Source organism: Lissotriton helveticus, chromosome 8, assembly GCF_964261635.1.
Source record: "Lissotriton helveticus chromosome 8, aLisHel1.1, whole genome shotgun sequence".
NCBI classification, from domain to species: Eukaryota; Metazoa; Chordata; class Amphibia; order Caudata; family Salamandridae; genus Lissotriton; species Lissotriton helveticus.
Genome location: NC_136069.1, coordinates 278,733,808 through 278,761,766, shown reverse-complemented (window position 1 = coordinate 278,761,766; position 27,959 = coordinate 278,733,808). Strand labels below are relative to the sequence as shown.

General features: G+C 45.6%; 1 protein-coding gene across 2 annotated transcripts in view; it reads left to right on the top strand.

Moving 5' to 3' along the window:
* Positions 1 to 27,959, top strand: part of ALKBH8 (alkB homolog 8, tRNA methyltransferase) — a 416,983-nt gene that overhangs the window by 93,716 nt on the left and 295,308 nt on the right. For both annotated transcript variants that reach the window (XM_078657033.1, XM_078657032.1), the window contains exons 6-7: positions 15,985 to 16,089; positions 23,744 to 23,814. In XM_078657033.1, coding sequence (XP_078513159.1) covers positions 15,985 to 16,089; positions 23,744 to 23,814 — 176 coding nt within the window. The remainder of the gene's footprint in view (positions 1 to 15,984; positions 16,090 to 23,743; positions 23,815 to 27,959) is intronic.

Sequence of the window (27,959 nt, the reverse complement as noted above, 5' to 3'; positions counted from 1 at the left end):
CTCCACCAATCGTTGGTTCAGTCACAACATGCATTTCATCATCTTTTCAAAACTGTCAAACGTCGCTGTTATCTGGATGTCTGCGCCAAAAGGGAGATATTTGTACCCCTTTTGGTGGTTAGCTAACACAACCGTTTACCAAATCGTTTTTCTCGCACAAAGCCAGGTAAAACAGATTCTTTCTACATATTTTGATTTGGCTTTTCGAGCTGTTTGTGGTGTTTTGACGACGTTTACACGGCACGTCTTGTTACATGGAGTGCTTTAACGGACATTGCGGGTGAGACATTTTCTTGTCTCTGTTTGTTGGTGATACTTGAGCGATTTTTTTTTTTATCAGTGCAAGTTGAACCGCCAATTCAAGTTTGAAACATGGGCGCAAGTCACAGTCAGCACACACATAATTACCTTCATTCTTCTGTTGTGCAGAGATTTTTGCTTGTGGTCTTCGCTGCTAGGGAACCTGGTACACGCTGCAGGATGGTTAGCAGCATCAATGAGCCTAGAGCCACTCGGCTTGCGTCACTTGTGCGTGCCGCCATCCTGCAGTACCTCGCGTTGCAGCGGAGATTGAGGCGCTAATGTCGAACACATTACATGCAAAAATGAGGCCTAGTGCGCGCACCTGTGTTTTCTGTTTTCCAGTCGTTTTTCTACTGGGTATCGCTAATATGCACCATGCGGGTCAGGGGTTTTGGTGCTGTCTTTTAGTCACACATTTGTCATAGTACAGTCACCGCTGGAGTACCTGTATCTCTCGCCCGCCCAACGCCCCTGACCCGCATGGTGCATATTATCGATACCCAGTAGAAAAACTACTGGAAAACAGAAAATACAGGGGAGCGCACAAGCCTCATTTTTGCATGTAATGTGTGCTGATTTTAGAGCAGGGACACCCAGGAGTAGAGAATCCAGCCCTGAAGAAGGCCTCAGACCCGAGAGGGCTCACGCTGTGAGCTGAAACATGTTGGCATTTTGAAGAGGGTAAAACTGAAGTAATAGTATTCAGAGTACACCCCATTTGGTTCACGGTTTTATTTAGTACCCCAGGTACCCTATGAATAAACGTATTGTTTGGGTATACCTGTAGGTATTTTTAATATCACTCATCTGTTCCCTGAGTGGCCAGTTAATATTTTATATAAGAACTCCCATAACATCTTTGGTTGAGTCCGCCCAGGTAGTACCATCTTACCTGGGTGTGGAAAGACACCTATGATGAAGCATGTCACGATAAGTGAGTGAGGCGTCTTCTCCAATATCTTTGGATATCCCATCACCGAAGATATTTTGAGGCAAAAAACAAACTACTTCAGTGGGACCCCTTGCACTTTCCCCTTTCTGTCATCCTCGTTTGTTGTTCTTTGATTGTCTGGACATCCATAACTGATATACAGACATCAGCAGTTGCTTTTTGTGATGCGACACATTGAGAATTCACACATAAGGAAACACCTACAGACAAACATTTTCACAAAGTCCAAAAGTCATTAAGGCACAAACAACCAGCCATGAAAACAGACCAACAATACATACATGCATCAATGCACACCAACCAGCTATAACACAACATGAACCACAGAATGGTGTGCATCAGCGGAACACCCAAAAAATGTGCAGCAGAAAGCATAGGTGATGTGCATTATGGATGGCGACCAGTGGAGAAGCATTATAGATGCTCCTCATGGTACCATTGGCAACTAAGTCTTAGTGGAGCAGTGGGTTATGTGCTCCAGGAGAACATTGGGTATTGTGCCTCAAGGATTAACTATGTGACACAAGCGAGTACTGGGTAATATGCCTCAGGAGAACAAGGGAACATGATTGTGTATATTATTCGTGTAGGAAGTGATATTTGATGGGGCACATGGTGATGTCTTCAGTAGGGGGCACAGTCAGGGTTCAGTAGCTCGACTTAGGGAGATTTCAGAGAGGTCCCAAGTTGTCCCACGTCAGTGTGTCTAACTTATCCAGTCCTATAGTTAGGTGTCACCCAGGCAACGATTCCGCTGTCTCTTCGAGACATGCTGTATTCAGGATATGATACATCAAAGAATGCCTGGACTCTAATTTAGAAAAGACTGCTCTTTATTTGAAAGCAGCCTGTGGGCTTCGTTTTGTTAATTCGGAAGCTCCTGTATTTTATTCATACATTTATTTATCATGTTTTAAGACGTCATTTCTCATTATAGATGTCTGAGGTTTTGACACATCCAAACATTATTCAACTGATTCAACAATTTTTGTGAAAATCAATCGATACAAACAAAAATTAATTGTGTACGAGTACAAAAATCAAAACATTCAATACATTTGATACAAAAACAGTAAATCTGTACACCAGAGACTTTTCACACTCTAGTCCTGACGTTATAGTTTCCTCTTATGTTCTAGGACTAGCCTCACTGGGCTTTTGATATTTATAAGTTCAATTAGGTCCACAACCAGTGGACATTTGTTGAGTTTTTAGCCCTTAGTGAGTTAAGGTATCAGTATCCTTGGGAAAGCCAAGGTATGAGTGTCCTTGGAGAAGCCGACGCGTTTCCAAACCCGTCCCGAATGATTTAAGAGCATTCGGGCCGTATCATCCAAAGTTTACCTTTATGTTCAAAATGACTGTTTTCGTCGATATTCTTTTTTTTTGGGGTTTCTTTCGCAAGATCATTTCTAAAATGCCTGGGCAAAAAGAAAAGAACGAGACATACTATTGCCTCACAGTTTTTAAGAGGAAACAGAAGAGAATTCTATACATTTTGAATGCTCGGCTGTTAATTGAGTGCCCCAATGCACTTACTTTATAAGCTGTTCTGTCGCTCCCGGACGGTCGCAGTTTTCTTTTGTAATTCTTTCCTTCACGGGTGCTTATTCTGTTAGAGTTAATTAAATGGAGGGTTTAATTTAAGGGAATTCATCTGGCTGCAAATTTCGTGACCGTGTGCGGTGAAACTTAGCCTTACTTGTGCACGAGGAGGGGAGTCCTCAATGGGTATGAATCCGCTCGCAATTAATCCTCTCTGTTTTGTATCCCTACAACATTAAAGAATGCGTTTATGTTCGTGCTGCGATTTTGAGAGTCATATTTTACGGGGCATTAAGCTACTCTTTGCTTATCTCACCTCGTAATATTCAATGAATTTCGGCAAATTAATCCCTCGGTTTCAGTTGCTGAACTCGCGCCCTGAATTCCGCAGTGCAACTGTTCCTCTTCGCAAGCACCCGGAAGTATCTTGCCCGATCACATGGTTGTGATCCTTGCCAGGAGTTCCGGGAGTTGTAGTGACTTTTTTGGATATGAATCCTAAAGACCATTTCCCAAGTTTAAAAAGTTTAAAGGTATTGGGGCACAACTGTTACTTCAAGCCGGTAGTCAGAGCAGAGGGCTCAGTAAATAGTTCTTTGTAATTCGGACATCTTGTTCATTCCATCCACCACACAGTTGAACTTTAAGATTAAGTATGCTTCTTTTCTTAACAGCATGGTATCAATATTGCCCCCACGTGCAGGAACTTTTATCGCAGATAATACAGTCCACTTAAAATCTTTCTCTGTGTGATTACTCTGTACAAAGTGTTGCACCATAGGGGCAGCCAACACTTTGTGTCTAATTCTGGAGCGGTGTTGTGCAACTCTTTGGTTTATTTGCTGAGTGGTTTTCCCAATGTACAGTTTTGGACAAGAGCAAATAATTGCATAAACTACATTCCGGCTTTTGCAATTAGTAAATTCTTTGTGTGACCATTTTATTGAATTGAACTGGAACTCTACCCCTTCTATCGTGTTGGCACATGAAACACAGGTGCCACATTTATGGTGGCCCTCAACTGGTTTCAACTTCCACTTTCTAAGTCTGTTTTGGCCTGGCTGATTCCCATGTCAGCACGGACAATATGCTGTCCTATACTTTTATTTTTCTTTAATGCAAACAATGGTTTTTCCATTGGAACATCTAAGTTGGAAATTAGATGCCAATTTTTAAAAATGATTGTTTTGAATTTGTTTGTGTAAGGACCAAACGTTGTTACACAGACAGGCCTGTCCAGTGTTTTTTTTTCTTTTTTCTTTAATAATTCTTCTCTTGGGGTAAACCAAGCTCGCTTGATTGAGTGTTTCAACATTTTACTAGGATAGCCTCTCGCTTTTAACTGATTACTTAAAATTTGAGAGTGTGCCATGAAATCTTCTTTTCTGAAGCAGTTCCTCATGATCCTTAACATTTGGCTGTAAGGGAGATTGGCTTTAAGGCTTTTGGGGTGATAACTTTGATAGTGAAGGATGGTATTTTTGTCTGTTGTTTTCCGATGTAAGGTAGTAGTCAGTTTTTGATCTTGCGGGAAAACCAGTACATCAAGAAAAGTTAAACGTGTTGTGCTGTGGGTTAAGGTAAACTTTATATCTGGATGTCTGGTATTAAGCCACTGGTGGAAGTGGACAAGCATTTCTTCCGAACCATTCCACTGATACCAGATATCGTCGATGTTAAGGATCAGGAGGAACTGCTCCAGAAAAGAAGATTTCATGGCACACTCTCAAATTTTAAGTAATCAGTTAAAAGCGAGAGGCTATCCTAGTAAAATGTTGAAACACTCAATCAAGCGAGCTTGGTTTACCCCAGGAGAAGAATTATTAAAGAAAAAAGAAAAAAAAACACTGGACAGGCCTGTCTGTGTAACAACGTTTGGTCCTTACACAAACAAATTCAAAGCAATCATATTATAAAATTGGCATCTAATTTCCAAGTTAGATGTTCCAATGGAAAAACCATTGTTTGCATTAAAGAAAAATAAAAGTATAGGACAGCATATTGTCCGTGCTGACATGGGAATCAGCCAGGCAAAAACAGACTTACGCACCTTGTGGAAGTTGAACCCAGTTGAGGGCCACCATAAATGTGGCACCTGTGTTTCATGTGCCAACACGATAGAAGGGGTAGAGTTCCAGTTCAATTCAATAAAATGGTCACACAAAGAATTTACTAATTGCAAAAGCCGGAATGTGGTTTATGCAATTATTTGCTCTTGTCCAGAACTGTACATCGGGAAAACCACTCAGCAAATAAACCAAAGAGTTGCACAACACCTGTCCAGAATTAGACACATAGTGTTGACTGCCCCTATGGTGCAAAACTTTGTACAGAGTAATCACACAGAGAAAGATTTTAAGTGGACAGTATTATCTGCGATAAAAGTTCCTCCACGTGGGGGCAATATTGATACCATGCTGTTAAGAAAAGAAGCATACTTAATCTTAAAGTTCAACTGTGTGGTGGATGGAATGAACGAGATGTCCGAATTACAAATAACTATTTACTGAGCCCTCTGTTCTGACTACCGGCTTGAAGTAACAGTTGTGCCCCAATGCCTTTAAACTTTTTAAACTTGGGAAATGGTCTTTAGGATTCATATCCAAAAAAAGTCACTACAACTCCCAGAACTCCTGGCAACGATCACAACCATGTGATCGGACAAGATACTTCCGTGTGCTTGCGAAGAGGAACAGTTGCACTGCGGAATTCAGGGCGCAAGTTCAGCAACTGAAACCGAGGGATTAATTCGCCGAAATTCATTGAATAATACGAGGTGAGATAAGCAAAGAGTAGCTTAATGCCCCGTAAAATATGACTCTCAAAATCGCAGCACGAAAATAAACGCATTCTTTAATGTTGTAGGGCCTACAAAACAGAGAGGATTCATTGCGAGTGGATTCATACCCAGTGAGGACTCCCCTCCTCGTGCACAAGTAAGGCTAAGTTTCACCGCACACGGTCACGAAATTTGCAGCCAGATGAATTCCCTTAAATGAAACCCTCCATTTAATTAACTCTAACAGAATAAGCACCCGTGAAGGAAAGAGTTACAAAAGAAAACTGCGACCGTCCGGGAGCGACTGAACAGCTTATAAAGTAAGTGCATTGGGGCACTCAATTAACAGCCGAACATTCAAAATGTATAGAATTCTCTTCTGTTTCCTCAAAAAAAACTGTGAGGCAATAGTATGTCTCGTTCTTTTCTTTTGCCCAGGCATTTTAGAAATGATCTTGCGAAAGACGCCCCCAAAAAAAGAATATTGACGAAAACAGTCGTTTTGAACATAAAGGTAACCTTTGGATGATACGGCCCGAATGCTCTTAAATCATTCGGGAATAGGAGAAGTTAAAACTCTTTTTTTGCTTTTTAAATTGTGGGTACCCAGCCTTGCCCTGAGGAAGAACCCGATTAATTAAGAACGGGTTTGGAAACGCGTCGGCTTCTCCAAGGACACTCATACCTTGGCTTTCCCAAGGATACTGATACCTTAACTCACTAAGGGCTAAAAACTCAACAAATGTCCACTGTTTGTGGACCTAATTGAACTTATGAATATCAAAAGCCCAGTGAGGCTAGTCCTAGAACATAAGAGGAAACTATAAAGTCAGGACTAGAGTGTGAACAGTCTCTGGTGTACCGATTTACTGTTTTTGTATCAATTGTATTGAATGTTTTGATTTTTGTACTCGTACACAATAAATTTTTGTTTGTATTGTTGAATCAGTTGAATAATGTTTGGATGTGTCAAAACCTCAGACATCTATAATGAGAAATGACGTCATAAAACATGATAAATAAATGTTTGAATAAAATACAGGAGCTTCCGAATTAACAAAACGAAGCCCCCAGGCTGCTTTCAAATAAAGAGCAGTCTTTTCTAAATTCGAGTCCAGGCATTCTTTGATGTATTATAATTGAGTGTCCTGCCTGGTCACGTAGGACAAAACCCCTCTAGTGTATAAAGAGTATTCAGGATATGGGCATGAAGTCCGCCTATACATTTATTGGCTCCTTACAGTGTCTTTTGGAATTCTTTGGTTTCTTTTGTTAATAGTCCCTCCTTCCTGTTTAGTACCTCACTTTCTTCTATTGTTACCTCCCATGAGGACAGCCCCTGTTTCGTGTATCTAGGGGGAGAGGTGTGGCGCCGCAGCCAGGGTGACTGACTCCGGAATCTGGGGGTCACGGTTCGATCCCCGGGGCCGGCGGCAGATTAGCCCAGCACCATGTGACTCTGGGCAATAGCTTGCTTAATCTTCCTGACAGCCCCCAGCGCTAACGGGTGATGGTTTGGGCTTTACAAATGTGGATTATTATTATTATTATTATCTTACTCGTCAGGGTTATGTAGAGACTTTTGAATGCACTCTTCTTTTTGTTTGTTTATCTCTGCTCCTTAATTTTTCTGTTTACTTTAGTTCTGGCAGATTCCTTTGCCATGCCCCCTCACCTCTCCCACAACACTGCTTAATCGCCTCTCCTAGGGTGCTGTTCTGTTTACTTCGCTTCTGGCCGCTTTATTTGGAAATCCCCCCTCCCACAATACTGCTTGACCTTGCTGTTTTTTAATTTTTTTTTATTTCCGCTTTCACTTTAACAATGGCGGCAGCAGCCCTTACTTTATGTGCTGCTTCCCGTATTCATGTTACCAAATATAAACTCTTCATTTTTTAAAGCACCCCATGTCGTGCTTTCATTTAAACAATGCCGGCCGCTTGTGGCCTGCCGTATTCACATTCTTAAACATGCAAGTCACTTCACAGGCTCCATTCACTTAACTTTTACTTGCACCGCGCCCGCTTTCATATTTGCAACAAAGGCGCTGCTCTTTGTTTGAGCATGGTGCCCGCTTTTGTATTTAGAAGAAAAACAATAGTTCTTAGTTGTTTCAGTTTCTGCTGCTGCCCTCGTATTTTGTGGGTGTGATGTTTACCCTCCTCACCCTTTGCCTGCTCCTACCACATCGGTGCCACCCACAGTGCTGGGGAGGCAGTGGCCTGTGTTGCACAGAAAGTAACGTTCTTTCTGGTTGTCATGCTCTGGTGTCATGCTCTGGTGTCGCACCCCACCTTCTGCAGAAGATCAACCGTGAAACTAACAAGGTTCACTTTACGTGTTCGGGAATGTATGGCGCAGCCACTAAGTGTGAAAAGGAAGGCACTCACCGGAGGCAGGAGCGGAAAACTCAGGTGAGGGTTCCTCAGTATAGGGCTCCGCATTCTCCAGCTTGATTAAACTTTCTATTTTCTTCCCAAAATCCTCTCTGGCTCTCCTAGACATTTCTCTGCTTTTCTTCTTTTTATCTCTACGTTCAGTAGTCCCTCTCCCTGCCACCTGTTTAAAGTTTTTATGTGCCCTTCCGTCACTGCACCTCTCCTATTTGCTTGCTATTTTTTTATAACATTTTTACACGGTTTAAAGAGCCATTCGGTGGGGGGCGTGGTTTAGGCGCCGACTGGGATGGCGGCGTGAGCCCAGAGTTCCGTCCCAGATCCCACATTTCTCCTGGATTCCCTCGCCTGGGAGCCTGTGAAGCGCCCGGAACCTTTGTCCTCCGCGCCGGACCCACCAGGGCAGGGCTTGGGGAGAGGGCGGCTGCCCGAAGCAGCGCTGAGGACCGACACGGCGCTCACGAGGAACTGAGCCTGCGGGCTTAAAATGGTGGCGGCTATGGTCGGAAACGGAGGCACAACGGACCACGGCGCTTTTCACGCAGCGCATTGAGAGCTGCCGCCTGAGGAGGACGACGGTATCGTGACCCGACCACACGGGGGGGGCTGGCAACGTCCGCGACGGGGAGAGCGCTCGGCTGCTCCACGGCCGGTGACCGGGCGGCCCCTCCCGGCGGAAGAGACGGAGACCCTTGGAGAGGCGGAGAGGCGGCACTGTGGAGCGGACCCTCGGAGTTGAGGTTGGTCGGTGACCCGGCGGGGGGTCATGCAGAAGGAACCCTGACGTTTGAAGGGTCTTGGGGGGGTAACGAGGAGCAGGGAGCAGGCTATTGCAGTGACTGATGTGGGGCTTCTCCCATGGGGGCAAATCTGGGCGGACATAGCGCTGGCATTTGCACTCGGAGTGCCTGACCTGGGGGACACCGGCAAACATCGTGCTGGGCGGCTGAGGACCCCTGCAAGACCTGAGGCACAGATTTGGGCTAGGAGATCCGCAGAGGTGGAGGTATTGCGGTCTTCTTTCCTCCTTCAGGCTTTACCCTTCTACATGGGACAGGGACCAACATAGCTGGACATCTGCTGCCTGCACACAGCAACAGGGAATTTGGGCCCGGATTCGGCCGCCACTGGGCCCCACAGACTGTTGGGTGGTGGTTTGCTCCTGCACAGAGCAAGTGGAAATCGGCCTTTTGCTGCTTGGGTGCTCCCCCTCACACCGGGCGACCCGCGGCTGCAGGAAAAGTGCTGAAACCCGGTGTGCACGCACGACTGGTAACGAGGGGTATCCTTGTCCAGGGAGACGGAGCTCAGGCTCTATAGTCCGCCATTGGGAGCTGCTGCGAGGGCCTGTGTGATGTCCGAGATGGCTGATGTCGATGGCGCAGCGGCGACAGGGTTAACTCAGGACCAAACGACTAAGCTGCACTTGGATGGCGCGCTCCAGGACTACCCGGATACATCGGCACAGGAACGCAGATTGAATGCACGCCTCGACAGTATACTGGAGGCGATCACAGCGACCAAGGAGACACTGCACCAGGACATAGCGCAGGTGGCCACGGGGCTGGGTCTCCTGAGGGCGGATCACGCCAAGCTCTCTGATAGGGTGAAAGAAAACGAACTGCTTCTCCAGGAGCTCAAACCGGCGGTGGTCACTGCAGAACATAACCTGTCCGATATCATGGCCCGACTGGTAACGCTGGAGAAACGGGCGGAGGATTCCGAAAGTCGCAACCGCAGGAACAGCGTACGGGTGGTAGGTCTGCCGGAAAAAATCGAAGGGGACGATGCAGTGGCGTATATGGAGAACTGGTTCAGATCCGCTGTTGCTCCTGAAGGCTTATCTCCGTTCTTTTCGATTGAAAGGGCGCATAGGGTCCCGTCTCGTCCCCCCATGCAGGGTCGTCCCCCCAGACCGATGGTGGTCAGCCTCCTGCATTTCAAGGACCGTGACTTCTTGATACAAAGGGCGAGGTCCCAGGGACCCTTCCAGGTGGACAACAGCCCGGTCACGCTCTTCCCGGATTATACTCAGGAAGTTCAGAGGAGCAGAGCTACGTTCCTAGCGGTCAAGAAGGAAATGAGAGAGGAGGGAATACAATACTCGCTACTCTTTCCAGCTAGACTGAGGGTGATCCTGGATGGTGCAACTCAGTTTTTCCAAACCCCTGATGAGGCCTGGTCGTGGCTCGAACTGTATAGAGCAGGAACTGACCGTCAACACAAAGGCGGGAAGGAGAAGGGGAGACCAGTTCAGATTCGCAAATCTCAGCGGATCCGCAAACGAGACCGACTCAAGCAGGTGATGAGGGAGGCCCTGATGGCGGAGGAAAGGAAGGGAGCGCTGGCTGCGACAGCAACTATCACGGGGTCGCGACGTGGAGAGATCGAGGAGGACTCGGACTCAGAGGACGGAGGAAGAAAATCTGGAGGGGAACTCTCTGAAGCTGACAGCTCGGCAGGGCCGACGGTCACCCCGCAGACAGCGGATGGATTGTTTAATGGTTAGCATGGGGGCATGATGCTGGCCCTCCGCTGGTGCACATTTACCCTGATATTTGGCGTTTGGCAGGTACTCTGTTGTAACTTTCATATGGGATCGTGGGTTTGGGGTGAGGGTTGGCCTGCCCCGGGTTGGTACTGAAGCACCCCCTACTGCCCTTAAGGCCCCCTGTGGTAACTACCACGGGATAGTGGATTGAGTGTGATGTTACAGGTTTGGATGGGGGCTAAAGCAGTGCTATTGGGTCCTGTCCTGGGGAGTGGGGTTGGGGAAGTTTGTTGGGGTGTTTTGGGGGGAAGGTATAGCTGTACTGATGTGGGGGATAGGTTACCACTGCTGAGGTGGAGGGGGGATGGCAGCGATGGGGTCGTTACCTGATTTAAAGTGCCTCACGTGGAATGTTCGTGGACCCCGGACTATATCAAAGAGATACAAGGTGCATGCATATCTGGTGAGGAGGGGTGTTCAAATTGCTATGTTGCAGGAAACTCATTTAACCAAACAAGAGTGTGAAGCATTGCAGAAAAGGTGGCGTGGCCATGTGTTTGGTACCTCTTATTCAGCGTTCGCAAGGGGGGTGCTGATATGGATTAGGGCGGGGATCCCATTTCAGGTCACGAGTCAATTGGTGGACCCTGGAGGTCGGTTTGTGGCGGTGGAGGGGAGGCTGTATGGCTGTGAGGTTGTCTTGTGTAGTGTTTATGCCCCCAATGTTGATCAGGCCCGATATTTTGATGTTCTTACGGGCTCGCTGGCCCACTTTCTGGCGGGTCCCATTATATTGGGTGGAGACTTTAATTCGATCACTGATGTAGCGTGGGATAGGTCACACCCGCCACTGGCTGACTCCCCGGTGCGCAAACTGTCGGAGCATAGGAGGGACTGGCAAGAACGGTGGGACCTGCTAGATGTGTGGAGAACACAACACCCTACGGTTAGGGATTACTCCTTCTACTCCTCACTGCATGCTCTACATGTCAGAATAGATTCCATACTGTGTAGCGCCCCCATAGTAGCCATGGGGACACACACTGAATACCTTGCTAGGACCATTTCAGACCACAATCCCTTGTTGATGGCGGTAAGATGGCAGAGGGCGAGATCTGCGATCCCGACATGGAGGCTACGGCCGGACACTTGGTGTTTGGAGACAGGGTCGACCAGGGTATAGCGCATTATTTCACGGAGAACGAGGGATCAGCTACCACGAGATCGATAGAGTGGGATGCGATGAAAGTGGTGGTGAGGGGTGTATGCATGGGCAGCTTCTCGACTGTACGGACCACCGTCCTAGCGGATCTGGAGAAGGCGGAATGCGTGCTGAGAGAGGTTGAGCGGTGTAGGCCTGAGCGGCCAGATCTGCAGGGTCGACTGTTGGAAGCACAGGAGGTGGTGGCGAGAGAAACTGAGAGATTGCGATGCTATGACTATAAGCTGTACCTCACGAAAATCCATGCGGAAAGGGATAAAGTGGGCACGCTGCTAGCAAAACTTGCTAACCCGGTACCAAGGAGTGGTCCAATTATGTGTATCAGAACCGCCACGGGAGAGTTGGTTCATTCTCCGATGGCAATATTGCAACGCTTTCAGTCATATTATACGGGCCTCTATGAAACTCAGTTGGAGGCGGGGCCTTCCGAGATCAATGACTATTTAAGCTCGGTGCAGCTCCCGATGCTAGATGAGGAGACTGCAGAGGCTTTGGGTGGCCCGATCTCCTTACTGGAGATCCGAGGGGCTATTAAGCAGATGGCTAGAAACAAGACACCGGGGGTAGATGGCCTACCAGTTGAGTTTTATGCGAAGTACGTTGATGTATTGGCACCCAAGCTACTAGCGGTGTACTCGGAGGCGTTGACTCTGGGGCACCTCCCCGTCTCCATGAGAGAGGCGCTGGTGGTTCCACTTCTGAAACCAGGCAGGGATGCGCTGGAGGTGACTTCGTACAGGCCCCTCTCTATGCTGACGGTGGACTACAAGATCTTGAGCCGTATTTTGGCCACCAGACTGCTACCCCACATGACCATGATGGTACACGATGACCAAGCGGGGTTCATCCCTACTAGAAACACGGCCATCAACACCCGCAGGCTGATCCGTATACTGCAGGATGCCTTGAGCTCAGACTGTGCGTCGGTGGTCTTGTCGGTGGATATTGAGAAGGCTTTTGATAGCCTTGAATGGTGCTACCTGGATGGGGTGCTGGAGAAGTTCGGACTAGGTGGTGGGTTTGGTGGTTGGACGAAAGTTCTTTATTCTTCTGCCACCGCTAGGGTGCGACTGGGGTCACTCATCTCTTCCGCTTATCCGGTACGCAGAGGGACTAGGCAAGGATGCTCGCTCTCTCCCCTTCTGTTCGCTCTTGCAATGGAACCTCTAGCGGCGCAGGCCAGGAAGGGGGAATCCTATACCGGAATCCAATATAGAGGGAGTATTCATTACATCTCGTTGTATGCTGACGACCTGTTGCTGTATCTGGAGGACACGGAAGCAGCATTGACGGGGGCCATGGGGCTGCTCTCCTCCGTCGGCGGTATGTCGGGCCTTAAGGTGAACTGGACTAAGACTTGTGTTTTCCCCCTGCGAACGGATATCCAGCGCCCTCCTCTTGCGGCAGACGTGATCTGGGCAGACAGATGCTTTACGTACCTGGGAATCCGGATCTATCATGATGCGGTGAGCCTCCTAGAGGGCAACATAGGACGGTGTATTAGGGGATTGCGTGGCTGCATGTCCTTCTGGGCCTCTCTCCCTTTATCGGTGCAGGGTAGGGTGGCATTGTTAAAAATGGTGGCTCTCCCTCGGCTGCTGTATTACTTCAGAACATTGCCTATCTGGATCCCACAGCGGATCTTTAGGGACCTGAGGTCGATGATTATTGAGTTCCTCTGGGGGCATGGCAGACGCAGGGTGGCGCTGCACACCATGACTAGGCCCAAACTAGAGGGGGGGATGGCAGTCCCGGACTTCGAACTATACTACTTGGCAGCCCAGCTTCAGGTTCTGACACAGAATGTGGCTAGGGAATTTAGGGGCCCTGATCGGATTCGTGGAACGGGTATCCAGAGGCACGTCCTCTCCTATATTGTTATGCAGCAGAGACTGGCATTAAGTGAGCTCACCTTAGAGGAAAAAACCCTCCGGTTGTGCTGGAATAGGAGCCTGAAGAGAGCACGGATTGCGCGACCTTATGCCCCGGAGATCCCTCTTGGGATGCTGACGGCGCTGCCGCACGGGGGAGATTGGACCCCGCTGTTGGAATGGGAGGAGTTGGGCCTACAAGTCATAGGCGATCTGTTTGCGGAGGGAGTAATGGCCCCGTTTGAGGTGCTGCAGGAGCAATTTGGCCTTCCGGATGGGGGTTACCTCCTACATGCGGCGATATCTGCAGCGATGCAAAAACACTGGAAGGTGGGACTGACGGAGCCAGCTACGACCATGGCCTGTCAGTACGTGGTGATGACCGCGGGTACGGTCAAGGCGGTGACATGCCTCCAATCACGGATGCTGAACGAAGGGCAGGAACCGCTCACGGCGCTGAAGGCTAGATGGGAGGAGAGTATAGGCAAGCCTATTCCGGACGTAGAATGGGGTCACATCATAGCACGAACATGGAAGGTTAGTAGGAATGCTAGGTTCCAACAGGTACATTTTTTCCTTTTGCATAGAGCTTATCTGACCCCGGGGAAGCTTCGCCGGCACTTTCAGGTGCATGACGCGACATGCCCGAGGTGCGCGGAACCGGAGGTTGAATTGGATCATATGATGTGGGATTGCCCAAAGCTGGGTACATATTGGCCGGAGGTGGGTACCCTTCTGAACGCGGTCACAGACAGGGGGGTGGAATTTGACAAGGCTGCATGCCTATTACTCTGGTTTCCTCACACCGCGAAAACGAAAGTTACAAGCAAATTCATTGATCTGGGGCTCATGTTGGCCCAGAGAGAAGTTACTTGGCGCTGGAAAAACAAGGAAGGCCCTGCGGTGCGGAGGTGGACGAATGAGTTGCTGAAATGGTCGAGATGCGAGAGTGTTTAGAGGATGCGGCAGGCCACTAGAATGGGAAATGAGAGGAGCCTGGAGAAGGCTCGGGCTTGGGAGATGATTGTACAGGCCTTGTGTGATTATTTAACGGAAGATGCAGAGGAGAGGCTTTCAGAGACTGGGGTTCCGTGAGACCGGAGGCACGACCACTTACACGTTATTGATGACACGCCATTCTGTCTGATACCCACAATCACAACCCACATCAGCAGCATTCAAGGGGAGGGGGGGACATAGGGGAGTTCATTGACCACCCTGGTAGGGCTAGGAACGCAGGTAGCGACGGGTAGGGAACATGGACAGTCGAAGTACTAGTAAATCAGTGCAACCCTGCTCTACAGAACCAGCGGGTTTAGGTGTTGCTCACATGGTAGGCACGGCTCCACCAGGGGGTGTCTAGGGGGAGAAGGGGAGTTGTTGAGGGGGGGAAAAAAAGCAGATGCATCGCTATAGTGTTGACCGGATACCCCTCTGTCACATGCTGGGCGACCTTTTGTTGGACTTTGACCTTGCGCCGCCCGGCCTCCGGGATGTGGGCTGATGGGCTGTGTACAACCCTGGAAATGTATGGTACCCTGTATTGTGGTGGTGGGGATGGTCGATATCTCTCAGTGTTTTGTCCATGATTCTGCAATAAAAACAATTTAAAAAAAAAATAATAAAGAGCCATTCGGTGTTGTTTTCAAAAAGGTGGCACAGTTATTTTTATTTTAAAAAGCATTCGCAGTGCAATAGTTTTCGCATTACTGAAAATTTGAGCTATAGGCTTTGCAAATAATAATGCAGCATCTATAGAGCAAACTTTCAGTAATGTGAGACATATTGCATTGCAAATGCTTGTTTATTTTCTCTCTGGGTGGCTGTGGTGATCCCATTATAAACGCTGGGCTACAAATGCCGGAATCCAAAGAAAAAGAATATTTTGACTGGATAAAGAAAGGAGTTTTTTCTAATGAGGCTTAAAGGTTTGGGATAACTTGGCATATTGATTTTGATGGTTGCGTCTGTTGTATTCGGCTAGAACAGTCATACCTCTCAACCCACTGTATAGAAGGATACGCAGTGAGCTCTGCTGTGCTTTTCTTCTTTTCGTTTTTAGTCAGTTGTCTGCAACAGAAGGTGTAGCAAGAAACGTACATCACTTCTTACGTGCACAGCCCCACAGGCATAACATCTCCTTCCCTACTGTTTAAAAGTTTCATGTAAACCTGGTAACTATTTTTCTGAACCCACAGTTTACACAACCGGTAATAATGGACGATGCTCCAGGCAGCTATCAACTGCACATAATGTGCACTATGCCCTTGACCCAGGGAGTGGAGGTCGCTGTGTACTAAGTGTGAATTTTAGCCTAATATCTGTAAGCTCTTAGGAATACCACAGGTACTAGCCTCTGAGATCCAGAAGTGATATAGGGCGCACATGGCTTACCCTTTGAATGTTAATATTTTATGTTTTAAAGGTTTTCCTGAGACCTGTGAATTGGTGCTAGAGAAGGTCATGGGACAAGGACTCATTGAATACAAACCAGACCAGCTGACAGTGAATCAGTACGAGCCCGGACAAGGTAAGGATATTAACTTTACTATTAAACCTTGATTTCTGCTGAAATATTATTTTGTTGGTATAATGCATGGGCTTTTGCTAATAGGGAGATGTACTTCGAATGGAAGCTGCAGTCAAATCTGTACCCTGGATATTTTATTAGCTGACCTCTCCAGTCTTTATTTATTCATAAGCACTTTTTCTTGGAAAAGGAAACAGCAGCATTATTTGTTTTCACTGAATTACTCCCACCTCTATTTTTTCTTATTTTTGCGGGGAACGTTTTGTTTGCTCTAATCTAAACAGATTAATTGTGCTCAATTTTAAATTGAAATGAGGTAGGAATGAGTGATGGGTTTTCTAGACAGATTAGTGCCACAGCTTTCAAGTCTTGCAGTGAAACTGCACTAGAAACAGCAAAGAAACAAGTTTAAAAAATCTTGCACATAGCAAGGCTTGATAGAATACAACAGTCATTATAGCCTTCCGGGAAAGTACGTTTGGAAACACATCAGCAACCAAAAAGACAGCCAGCTAGAGTGGCCAGATGCTAATTGGCAGCTTAGAGAAGTGCTGATGGCAGAAACGGTTGAGCCTCTCTAGTGGTATTGGTGCCTGGTTCAGTTTGAAATAATAAAACGTAACCTGTAATGTGATTCAACCGAAGTGAGAAGTTGTAGCTGCCGAAACCACCCAGTACAGCTGAATAAAGGTTGGGAGCTATGTTTATACTTTCAGTAGGCAGCATGGCAATAGATATTTATACTTCGAATATGTAAGATTATTTTCTAAAACATACCTGGGTCAAATGCATTACAAGCTGAGAGTTTTAAAATGATGCTTGCTTTGGACTAATATGAAGAAGGAAAAATCAATACACTTTTGAATTTTACGTTTTTATTTTTATACGGTCAGGTACATATGTAGAAAATGGGATCACAGAAAAGATGAGAAAAGGGAAAATGAGAAATAACTTGGAAAAGGAAAATAACTATACAAATTGGACTTAGTCTGTGGAGGATTGTACCTGGTCCAGGTGTGGTGGGTGCCAAGTTTCGTTACAGGTTTTGAGGCCCTTTCACTAGGGCTCTTCTGTTTTATTATTCATCCTCCGAAAGTTGAAAAGTAGCTCCTTTTCTGTTAGTCTTCACCTTAGAAAGAGAAATGTGTGTGGGTTCAGTCCTGTGAAGGGTTTATTTTAGAGTTCTTATTTTAGTAATTCACTAATTAACTATATTGGACTGAGCTTCAGGGTGTTGGTGGGGCTGTTCGTCCCTAGCCCAGATTACTGGCAGGAAGAAGGATTCCACATCTCTGCTCAATTCTGTGATCTGGAACTCTGGTAGGTAAAGGTAAAGTTGGGGGAGCACTCCTGTTTTAACTATTTTCTCAAGCGAAACCGTTTAACTCAACTTAATCGCTAAATGGTGCTACTGTGCTACACTTGCTGTCATGCCAAGTGTTGAATCAAAAGCAGCTATTACAAGTATGGTAACTTGAATGCACTGTGTCCTATTCACTGAGTTCATCTGAACCCCTAAAGTTTATCACGATTCTACATAATCCTTAAAAAATTACTCAACAATGATTGTCATTTAACAATTATTCTCTTATTATCAAAACATATTCTTAAATCTTGGTCATCATCATAACCACAACATAAGCATGGGCAATGAATGTACAATCAATACATAATTATGTTCTGCATATTAACAATTCTACTAGTAACTTCATATCTTATGTATAACATTCATTTTATGTCGCTGCCCGGTGCATTTCGGGACATAAACTTTAGGGGTTCAGTTGAACTCAGTGAATTACTTTGCCTTGGGTTGCACTTCAGGAAAGCAGTGATTATAGCTCTGTTCTTACTTGGCAAGCAGCTTTCCACATTGTTGCATAATTGTCCGGTAGGCACTGGGGCTGTCTAATAACCTTGACTTCAGTAAGACTTGGGCACCCTCTGCATTTACTGTTTGAACCATGGTACACTAATTGAAAAGTAGAAAAACACTGTCACGTCACCTAATAACACTGTCACGTCACGCAATAAACTAATTTTATTGGCATAGGATTGAAACTTTAAAAGTCTTATTGGTAACAGAGCTCAGCAGTACCCTCCCATTTTAAAATTGTGGCACGTATATTGTGCATGTTAATTACACGTGCTGTTTTACTGCAGTACACCGACGTATACCCTACTTTATTTTGTCACCAATCTCTTTTTTTATGCAATGGCATATCTTTCAATGCTAATGTTTAAGTGAAAGTGTGTATGCATATCTACTTGATATAAAATCCTTAATTCAGCAGTGGTATAACAGTAGAGCTGTCAGCATTCCGAAAATATATATTTCCGAACATTTACCAGAATAAAAATGTGCTGATGTTTTCTGTAGATATTTTAGGACACCTGACAAGACTGTTAGATTAAAGACATTAGGTTGAGACCTTTTTATTCTAAGAGCTTTTGCGCCTCAGGTTTAAGATATTGGTAAAATCCTGGTTATTCTTACCCTCCCCCACTTTCAAACCTTTTCTTTAGCTCTTTAGTTCACCTGGGTACCTTGTGGCTTACCTGGATGTTTGGTGTGACATACAACACTACACAATTCCTCACAACACAGTTCACCCTCCCACAATTCAACAACACTCAACATAATTACACTCCACATAATACTATACTACTCAACGCAGCATAATTCAACTCACCATAATTACACTCTGCTCTATACCAGATAAATACACCACACATAAAACTACTCTGCCACATAGCAACAATCCACATAAATACACGCTACACCATGCCACATAATTCAAATTAGCATAATTTCACTCAGTGCCACACAGTTGCACGCTACACAATTCAACTCCACACATTTCCATTCCACCCCACATAATTCGACAACAAATGCATGCCTCGTTCAACACATCCCCAAAGGAGTGACCGCAAGCTGCCTTTAATCACCATGCCGGCCTCACCCAGCAGAACCCACGTTGAAACTTCTAAGCGGTCATAACTCCAACCGCCTGAAGCTGGGGTCATCTCTAGACACCAACACTCTTGCAGGAAAGGCAGAAACAACTATTGCATGCCAATTAACACTGATTTGGCCGGTTTCACCTCTCATGAAGACTGCTCCTTCAGCACTGCTGTAGATAGAAGACAAGCATTCAACTCAACATAATTCAACATAACGCTACACAATTCCACAAAACACTATTCTGTGCCACACAATTCCACACCATGCAACATAATTGCACTCCTCATAATACCACACAACACCACTTAATTCAACTCCACCAAATTATACACTACTCAATACCAAATAAAAGGACCCCACATAAATCCACGATAAGCCACATTACAACAATCCACATAAATACACTCCAAACCATGCCACATAATTCCACTCAACATAATTTCACTCAACACCACACAGATCCATGCCACACTATTCAACTCTAGACAAATCCATTCCACACCACATAAATCAACACCAAATCACATAATTCCACTCCACAACACAAATCCACTACACACACCATATCCAATTCACAACACATAATTCAACATCATACCACAAAATTCAACAGCACACTACATAATTAAACTCCAGTACATAACACTCCTCAACACAAGATACCAGTTCACATAATTACACACCATGAAACACAATTCCACTCCACATGAGTCCACTACACTTAAAAACACATAATTACTATCCGCATATACAACTGCACACCATGCCACATAATTCCACTACACAAATCATTTTAAAGGGAAGTCAGTATGAACCTTAGACAAGACCAGACCAAAGTAATATTCTTTCCTGCCCTTTCAAGTCGGAGCACTCCGTATAATGACAGGCCTCTGTCCCCGCCTTGGAGGAACGATCAGAGACTGGAACACCCCAACAAATATTACTCACCTAAAGACTCCTTCAAATTGAACTAAATCGCAATGCACAGGCACTCGTCCCATGGATGGAGCCCGAGGAAGTTGAGGAGAACGGGAGGCCAGTAACACAAGGACCTTTGAGAGGGAGCTGGGCGATTGGGGCGAGTCGCAGAGCACAACACAAATGTAAACATGAAAATAAACTCAGAACAAACTTAGTAATTTGCACTCTATTAGCACTCTTGATCGTTTTGCCCGTACTGGTTCTGCACATGGTACAAAAGGGGGTGGTGATGGACGGAGCATCTGAACCAATCAAACACTCACACCCAGTCAACAGATCTGGGTTTAATCCATCTCCGTTCTTTAGCCCACTCTGCCACCACAGTTCAGACATGGCCATATGCAAATCAGTCTGACCCTGTGCCTCATGGGAACAGTCCAGCCCGAACTGCCAAGCCATGCCTTCCCTGGACCGGAAGCAAGCTTCCGAGGACCGGTTTCTGGCATTTCAGCCGTCTTCAGCCCGGCTTGCTTGAATCCAGTGGCAAAGTGAGCAAGGGACTCACGTCTGAGCATACCCTGCCAGCTGGCTGATGAGGATTATGAATCCAAAACCGGTCCCAGGATGCTTGTTTCCGGTCCAGGGAAGACATGGCTTGGCAGTTCGGGCTGGACTGTTCCCATGAGGCACAGGGTCAGACTGATTTGCATATGGCCATGTCTGAACTGGGGTGGCTGAGTGAGCTAAAGAATGATGATGGATTAAACCCAGATCAGTTGACTGGGGGTGAGTGTTTGATTTGCTCAAACGCTCCGTCCATCATCCCCTTTTGTATCGCTTTGTTCGCCCTAAGTTGGCAGGGAATGCTCAGACGTGAGTCCCTTGCTCACTTGGCCACTGGATTCAAGATAGCCTGGCTGATGAGGATTATGAATCCGAAACCGGTCCAAGGATGCTTGTTTCCGGTCCAGGGAAGACATGGATTGGCAGTTCAGGCTGGACTGTTCCCATGAGGCACAGGGTCAGACTGATTTGCATATGGCTATGTCTGAACTGGGGTGGCTGAGTGAGCTAAAGAATGGTGATGGATTAAACCCAGATCAGTTGACTGGGGTGAGTGTTTGATTTGCTCAAACGCTCTGTCCATCATCCCCTTTTGTATCGCTTGGTTCTGCACTATGGCTTTCCATTTTACGATGTTTTAATGATTTCATTTTTATTATCTTTATTACTGTATTGAATGGTTTAAATTAACGTATGCAATAAAAAAATAAATACTCACAAATACTCACTACACAAATCTACTCCACCCCACACAATTCCACAACTAACAAATCCAACCCTTATAATTCCACTTCACACTACATACATTCACTCAAATCCATAACACATAAGTAAGATACATTTACATCACCAATAGCTCTAACTTTCTTTTTTTTAACACCCAAACACACAGATCTGGAGTTTAACTCCTACCTATTTGTTCTTTTTCATCACCAAAAAGACAAAGCTATCCACACAGTTCCATGCCACACAATTCAACATAATACAACTCAAAAACGCAATTACAGACCACACATTTCCACATCGTGCCACACAATTCAACAGCACACCACATAATTAAACTCCACTATATACCACTCCACAACACAAAATACCATTCCCCATAATTACACTCTGTAACACACAATTCCTCTCCACATAATTCCATTACACTAAATACCACATAATTACTATCCACATAATTTCACAGCGAACCATCCCACATAATTCCACTACACAAATCCACTCCACACCACACAATTCCACGCCACACAATTACACAACTAACTAATCCAATCGAACCCACATAATTCCACTACACACCACATGCATGCACTCCATAACACATAGGTAAAAGACAGTGCAATTTACAATTGCAATAGCTCGAACTCAAACAAATGCGAGACCTATTGTATTTCCAAAGATTGTTAATAGTATTATCTCGTCATGGATTTGAGCTACATGAATGCCAGAGCCAGTGCATGGTAGAGAGCGCTTTAATACTCATGTAGTCTCTAGACACCACTCTGCTTTCCATTGCCCCATTATACAAAATGTTAAACGAGAGAGTTTTGAGCTGTTCTGTGAAAATAATTAAATGCTTTAACAGTTTGACAGCATAAAAAAGATTTCTCGGTGTAATTCTTTAGGAACCGAGTTTCATATAGGCATCCCCAGACGTGCTATTCCGTGCTTCGCCCATAGTAGCCAAATATAATGCTATTTGTATAAATAGCTGCTTCAAAGTAGATTGTAGAATTCTAGTTTTTTTAGTTTCTTGGTTGAGGTGTTTTATATTATATTGGCATATGCAGTGCCTGCTGAGAAGAGCCAGTGTCCTAACAAAGAGAAATTAAGCCTTTCACAAATTCAGGTGTCACTGCTATCCAACGTAGAAGTAGTAAATACAGGAAGTAGGTATCTAAAATAGGCCCTTTCAAGTCTAACTGTGGCTATTGACATTAAAAAGTGTGACCTTTTAACTGAAGGTGAGGAAGAATTTGGCCGTGAAAATACTGATGTAGCTGTCTTTTTTGTGTGATGATTTGTTTATCCTATTTGTTGTTTATGTGAGCGTACTAATGTTTCTATTTAACTGATATGTACTATAACATTAAATTGAGTCCAGAATGGGATTTGAGAGAAAGCTAGTGAGGTCATTGGGCTTCATGCAATACAGGACACTGATGCGTATGTGTTTTTTAATTTACAGTTTTTGGAAACATGAGTTGTATTCATGAAGCCGTGTCTTTGTTTTAGGGAAGCAAGTATTTCTAGATTTAAAAAGGTGCATACCAAATGATTAGTTGCAATGATATATTTCAAGCTATTAAAACATATTAACGTTTGTTTTCTGGTCTAAGTCATATTTGCATTGTTTGTACGGCACATGAGTTAAATAGAAAGCACAAATTAAGTAGTTTTGGTTAGTGAAAATGTGATAATTTAAGCCTACATTTATGGTTAGTGGCCTTGGTGATTCTGAAGCAAAGACATTTTTGCTGGAATATCCAACAGATAAGAACCTTCCTGGTTTTCTCTATGTTAAACCAGATGAGAAAAATGTAACACTCTCATATCAAAATAAAAAATGTTTGCTCTTGGTCCTTAAGCTTACGCAATACCATTAGACTTAGGTTGAGATGAATGCTACTGTTTTCCATATCGTCAGCATATTGTTATAGCATCTGACTTCGATCCACCTTCCCGAGTCATGGACTGTTTCCTCCAGATGAGAAGGATGCTACTTGCTTTCTTTTTCTACCTTGTAACTCCGTTTTGTATAATAATTTAAATTACCCCTCAGGTTTTTATCTGCTCTCCATTTACGTGTTTTTCTCATTTATTTATATGTATTTACGATTCTTATAGTGCAAACCTAGACTGTTTGGTATAGGGAGCTTCACACATAACTCATGTAACCATATAATAAGCCATAGAGAGAACATTTAATCGAATGAGGGATCTAAGCGTGAAGATGCATGTTGATTCTGACAATACGAAACATAACTTACATCATATATCAATAAAACTAGGTTATGCGGCTCTACATAATATCCACTAACAGGGGATTCGTCTGGGTAAATTAGGAATTCAGACAGTCGGAACAGTAACAGAGACCAGGTAGCCATTCAAAAATTGAAATGTTGTTCCGTAGTGTTCCCAGGCGTTTCAGTGACAGCGAAGTGAATTCCCGCAGAATTCCAATGGTTTTGTTTTGTATTTTAGGTATACCTCCACACATTGATACCCACTCAGCTTTTGAAGATGGATTAATATCTCTCAGTCTTGGAGCACAGGTAACAATTTTGCACGGGTAATATGACTTCTGTCATGAAAATAGTCTCTAGATTAGAATTAACTTAATCGATGAACTTTATGAAGTATGTTGTCTGTTTAATATGTGGTTTATGCTTCAGCAGTACGTCATATTAAGCTGGGGTTTGTATGTTAAAAACACAGAAATGAAGGGGGGCGTGGCTTGGACGGCGGTAGCAATGGCTGCGTAATCCGGAGCTCCGTAGTTCAGGGGAGCGACTACAGCCTTCTTCCCGGTGTTTCCTCGCACGCATTCGAGCGGAAATCAGGGACCACGATGTATGAAGCCATGAGATGCCCTTCGGTGTCTTGATCTGCGACCCCGGACCTCTGATCGCAGACTTTTCTCCAATTTTCACCGGCCCGCGCTCCAGCTCCGAGAGGCTCACAAAATGGCGACGCCCGGTCACGGACTCTCTGCCTGACGTCGTAGGCTACTTCCAGCACTCTCAGCCAGCGTCCACCCTCCACACGGCCCGGAGATGAGGCAGCACACCTTGGCATACAGTCGGACCCCCACTGAGGTGAGAGGACCTTAAGTAAATGCCTCCACGGACCGAAAATCGGCCCGACTTGCCTGACCTCAAAATGGCGGCGCCCTCGGAGCCTCGACATTTCCTTAATTACTGCCAATGGTGAAGTCTCTTACTCCACGGTGATCATCTACCACCACAAGATCCCTCTGTGCTGCCCTACAAGGGGAGAGAAGCCCTGTGTGCATCAAAAGCGCATTTAAGCACTACAAAGGGGTTCTCCACACCTCGTGGTTGCCACACACTGTCCAAGGAGCTGATCATCAAAGCCCCTGCTTTCCCCACACTACGAGGAGTGCAGCCCACGCCCCGCGCTTCCAGCCATCCGTGGGTTGAGGATTAGCCCTACACCTCCTGGTCATCGCCACCCAGTCAGTTACCTCTGCCCTTCACCGGTCTGTAACCAGGGGTGAGAGGTCTCTAACCGACATTTCTAGAGAGCAGCACGTGGCCCTTCCCTCCACCTCGACGTCCAGTGTACTGCTCACTTTCTACCTGCGATCGCCTACGTCACCCTACGTCACCCTGATCCTGTACAGGTGCTGGTCACATCTCGTTGCCTCTAATCAAAGCTCTTTAACCCTCGTCTTCAACTGTATCTCCTCATTAACTCCAGACACTGCTGACTTTCACAAGATAAAGCGGAGACCTGTAATTCCGGATCATTTCAACACGCTTGATCTACCCACGCAGAGTGGTAACTGCGACGGGAAACTCTGCCAAGTTCTCCTGCCAAGTTCTCCTGCAATTCCTGTTGTCTCGATCACCTCTCTATTCTGCCATAATGTCAAACAGGGAAGATAGAAATATTGTTAAGAAGGTAAAACCAGAACCGACGATCTCAGAATCACCTATTAAAAATAAAGCAGACATGGCGGCCACGATGGAAATGATCCTTAAGAAATTAGCGGACCTCCATGAGCTCTCTAAATCCACCAAAGCTAACACCGAATCTGTGCAACGCGAATTAACAGCGATTAGGGCCGACATGAACGCCCTGAACACGGGTCTAGGGGTGGTCGAACAGCGCATTAGTGACGTGGAAGATCTATCAAGAACATCAACGAAGAAAATCCAACGCCAAGAAGATACAACTGACGCTCTTAGACGTCACAATGCTGAGTTAGAAGATCGGAACAGAAGGGGGAACATTAGAATTTTTGGCGTGCCGGAGAATTCTGAGAAAGATGCGGACTCTTGCGTTGCCTTCCTAGAATCATGGATCCCCATGATCACCAAAATAGACTTCCCTCATGGCCTCGAATTGGACAGGGCACACAGGATCCCCACCTTCGCTAGCAAACACACCAAAGGCCCTAGGCCGCTGATTTGTAAGCCGCTCAGGTTCCAGCATGTTGAGATGATCCTTCAATACGCAAGGAAAAACCATTCCATACTATGGGAGGGCCAGAGAATCATCTTCACACAGGATTATTCGAAAGGCACGGTGGAAGTGCGCAAGGGTTTTCTAGACCTGCGCGACAAGCTCAGATCCACAAACATTACCTTCTCCTTCGCAGGCCCCGCTAAATTCAAGATCATGATTGACGGCCGCCCCAAATTCTTCACGGATCCCAAGGTCCTTGCACACCTACTCGAAGATCATACTGCACAAGAAATGGATCAATCAACCGGACTCTCCAATAAAAGGAAAACGGCAGCTCTAGCCTCTCTTGATGCAGCCTCTCCGATCCACTGACTTCCTGCTCTGACAGAGTTACGGTCTTGCTATCTACAGGCTCGAGATGTGCTTGGCGCTATGGACTTCTATACAGAAGCAGCTAACCCTTTAATTCAAGAAGTGCGGCACCCTGCCTAAGTGTTCTCGTGTTCCGTGAGTTTGTAGTCTAAGACTTTAAGTATTGGGTTATTTGGCACTAAAGTTCTACATAGTCTACTCTGATTTCTTGCGCTGTACTCTTGTCCATACGATGCTTTCACCGCAATCAGTCTGATTCTATGTACCCAGCCTTGTAGCTCATTTTATACCACGTTATCACCTCGACCTGGGTTACCTTCAACCCCACTGTTTGTTTAGTTATCGAATAGAGCCAATGTGCTCACACTATAGGTTCCCAACCTTAGCCACTCCTGCCGATCTTAAAATGGTTTCGATGGTTTAGCGTTTGCTACTCCGGCTCTTACAGCGGGACTGCACTATCCCAATTTACTCCATCACTGGGAATGTTACTATGTTTTATTAAGGTTACTCCTGTTCTACCTAGCAAGGTACTGTCTTCGTACTCCCTACGTACGTATTTGGGGGGGGGGTGGGAGGGGGGACATTGGGTGAAATCGGTCGGGAGGGAGCTACAGAGGGTTAAGATAATCCAGAAGTCAAGAATTTCTACCTATATTTTGTATTGTTTTATGCTTATGTTTGTTCTTTGCAAGTACAGCACTCACTTTTTCTCGGCACAGTCACCTTTGACTACATGCTGTAACCTTTATCCTTTATTTAAAGTTGCATCTCCACACACTACACTATGCAGGCTATCCTTTCTGCACACAACAAGTCAAGGTCTATATCCACCACTCGACCCACGCGGGCAAACACGTTACCCCGCTCACCAAGCACTTTTTCCACCAGATCAATCCTTAGCGAGTAAGAGTCCCAGTGATGTCTAGCGCCAAATCATTAGCTGACGACCTTAATGTCATCTCCCTGAATGTCCATCCGGTAAAAAGACGGAACATTTTCGAATACCTCGGTAAAACAAAAGGGGATGTCATCTTACTCCAGGAGACTAAGTTGTCAGAGGAGGACATACGTTTCCTGAACATACATTGGTCATCGCACATACTGAGCTCCCCCGCGACACACAAAAAAGGTGGAGTTATCACTTTACTAGCGAAAAAATCCAACTTAACTCTAGTCTCACATACACATGACACTATGGGAAGACTACTGGTGACACACCTCCTACGGGAAGATGACCCTATCCATGTGGTGAATATCTACGGCCCCAACTCCGATGACCCCGAATTCTGGGACTCAGTCTCTCGCTCGTTAGAACACATCCCACAAGACAATCTACTAATAGTGGGGGGCTACTTCAATCTCCCCCTGGACCCAATTTTGGACAGACAATCCAAATGCATGTTTCACTCCTCCCGATCGCACGAAGCCCTCTTACGCCTATGTGAGCGATACTGCCTAAAAGATTCCTGGCGCCTCCAAAACCCAGATGGTAGAGACTATACCTTCTTCTCTGCCCCACACAAGTCATATTCACGCATTGATTTCATCCTACTTTCAAGCTCCTACACACACCTGATAGAGGAAACTGAAATAGCCCCTAAATTAGTATCCGACCATGCCTGTATCCGCACCAAACTTGCTGGCTCCCGCTCAATTCTTCCCCCTAGGAGATGGAGATTTAACGAGGAAACCCTTTCCGATCCCTCTAACAAACTACTCATAGCTAACGCCATCGAGGAATATCTGTTATTAAACGATGTTCAAGACACTGCACCCTAATACCTTATGGGACGCCCTAAAAGCTACGATCCGTGGGGTCATTATCAATATCAGAGCTAAAACTAACAAAGCATTAAATAAGGATCTAGAACTACTGGAACACCAGATCGGG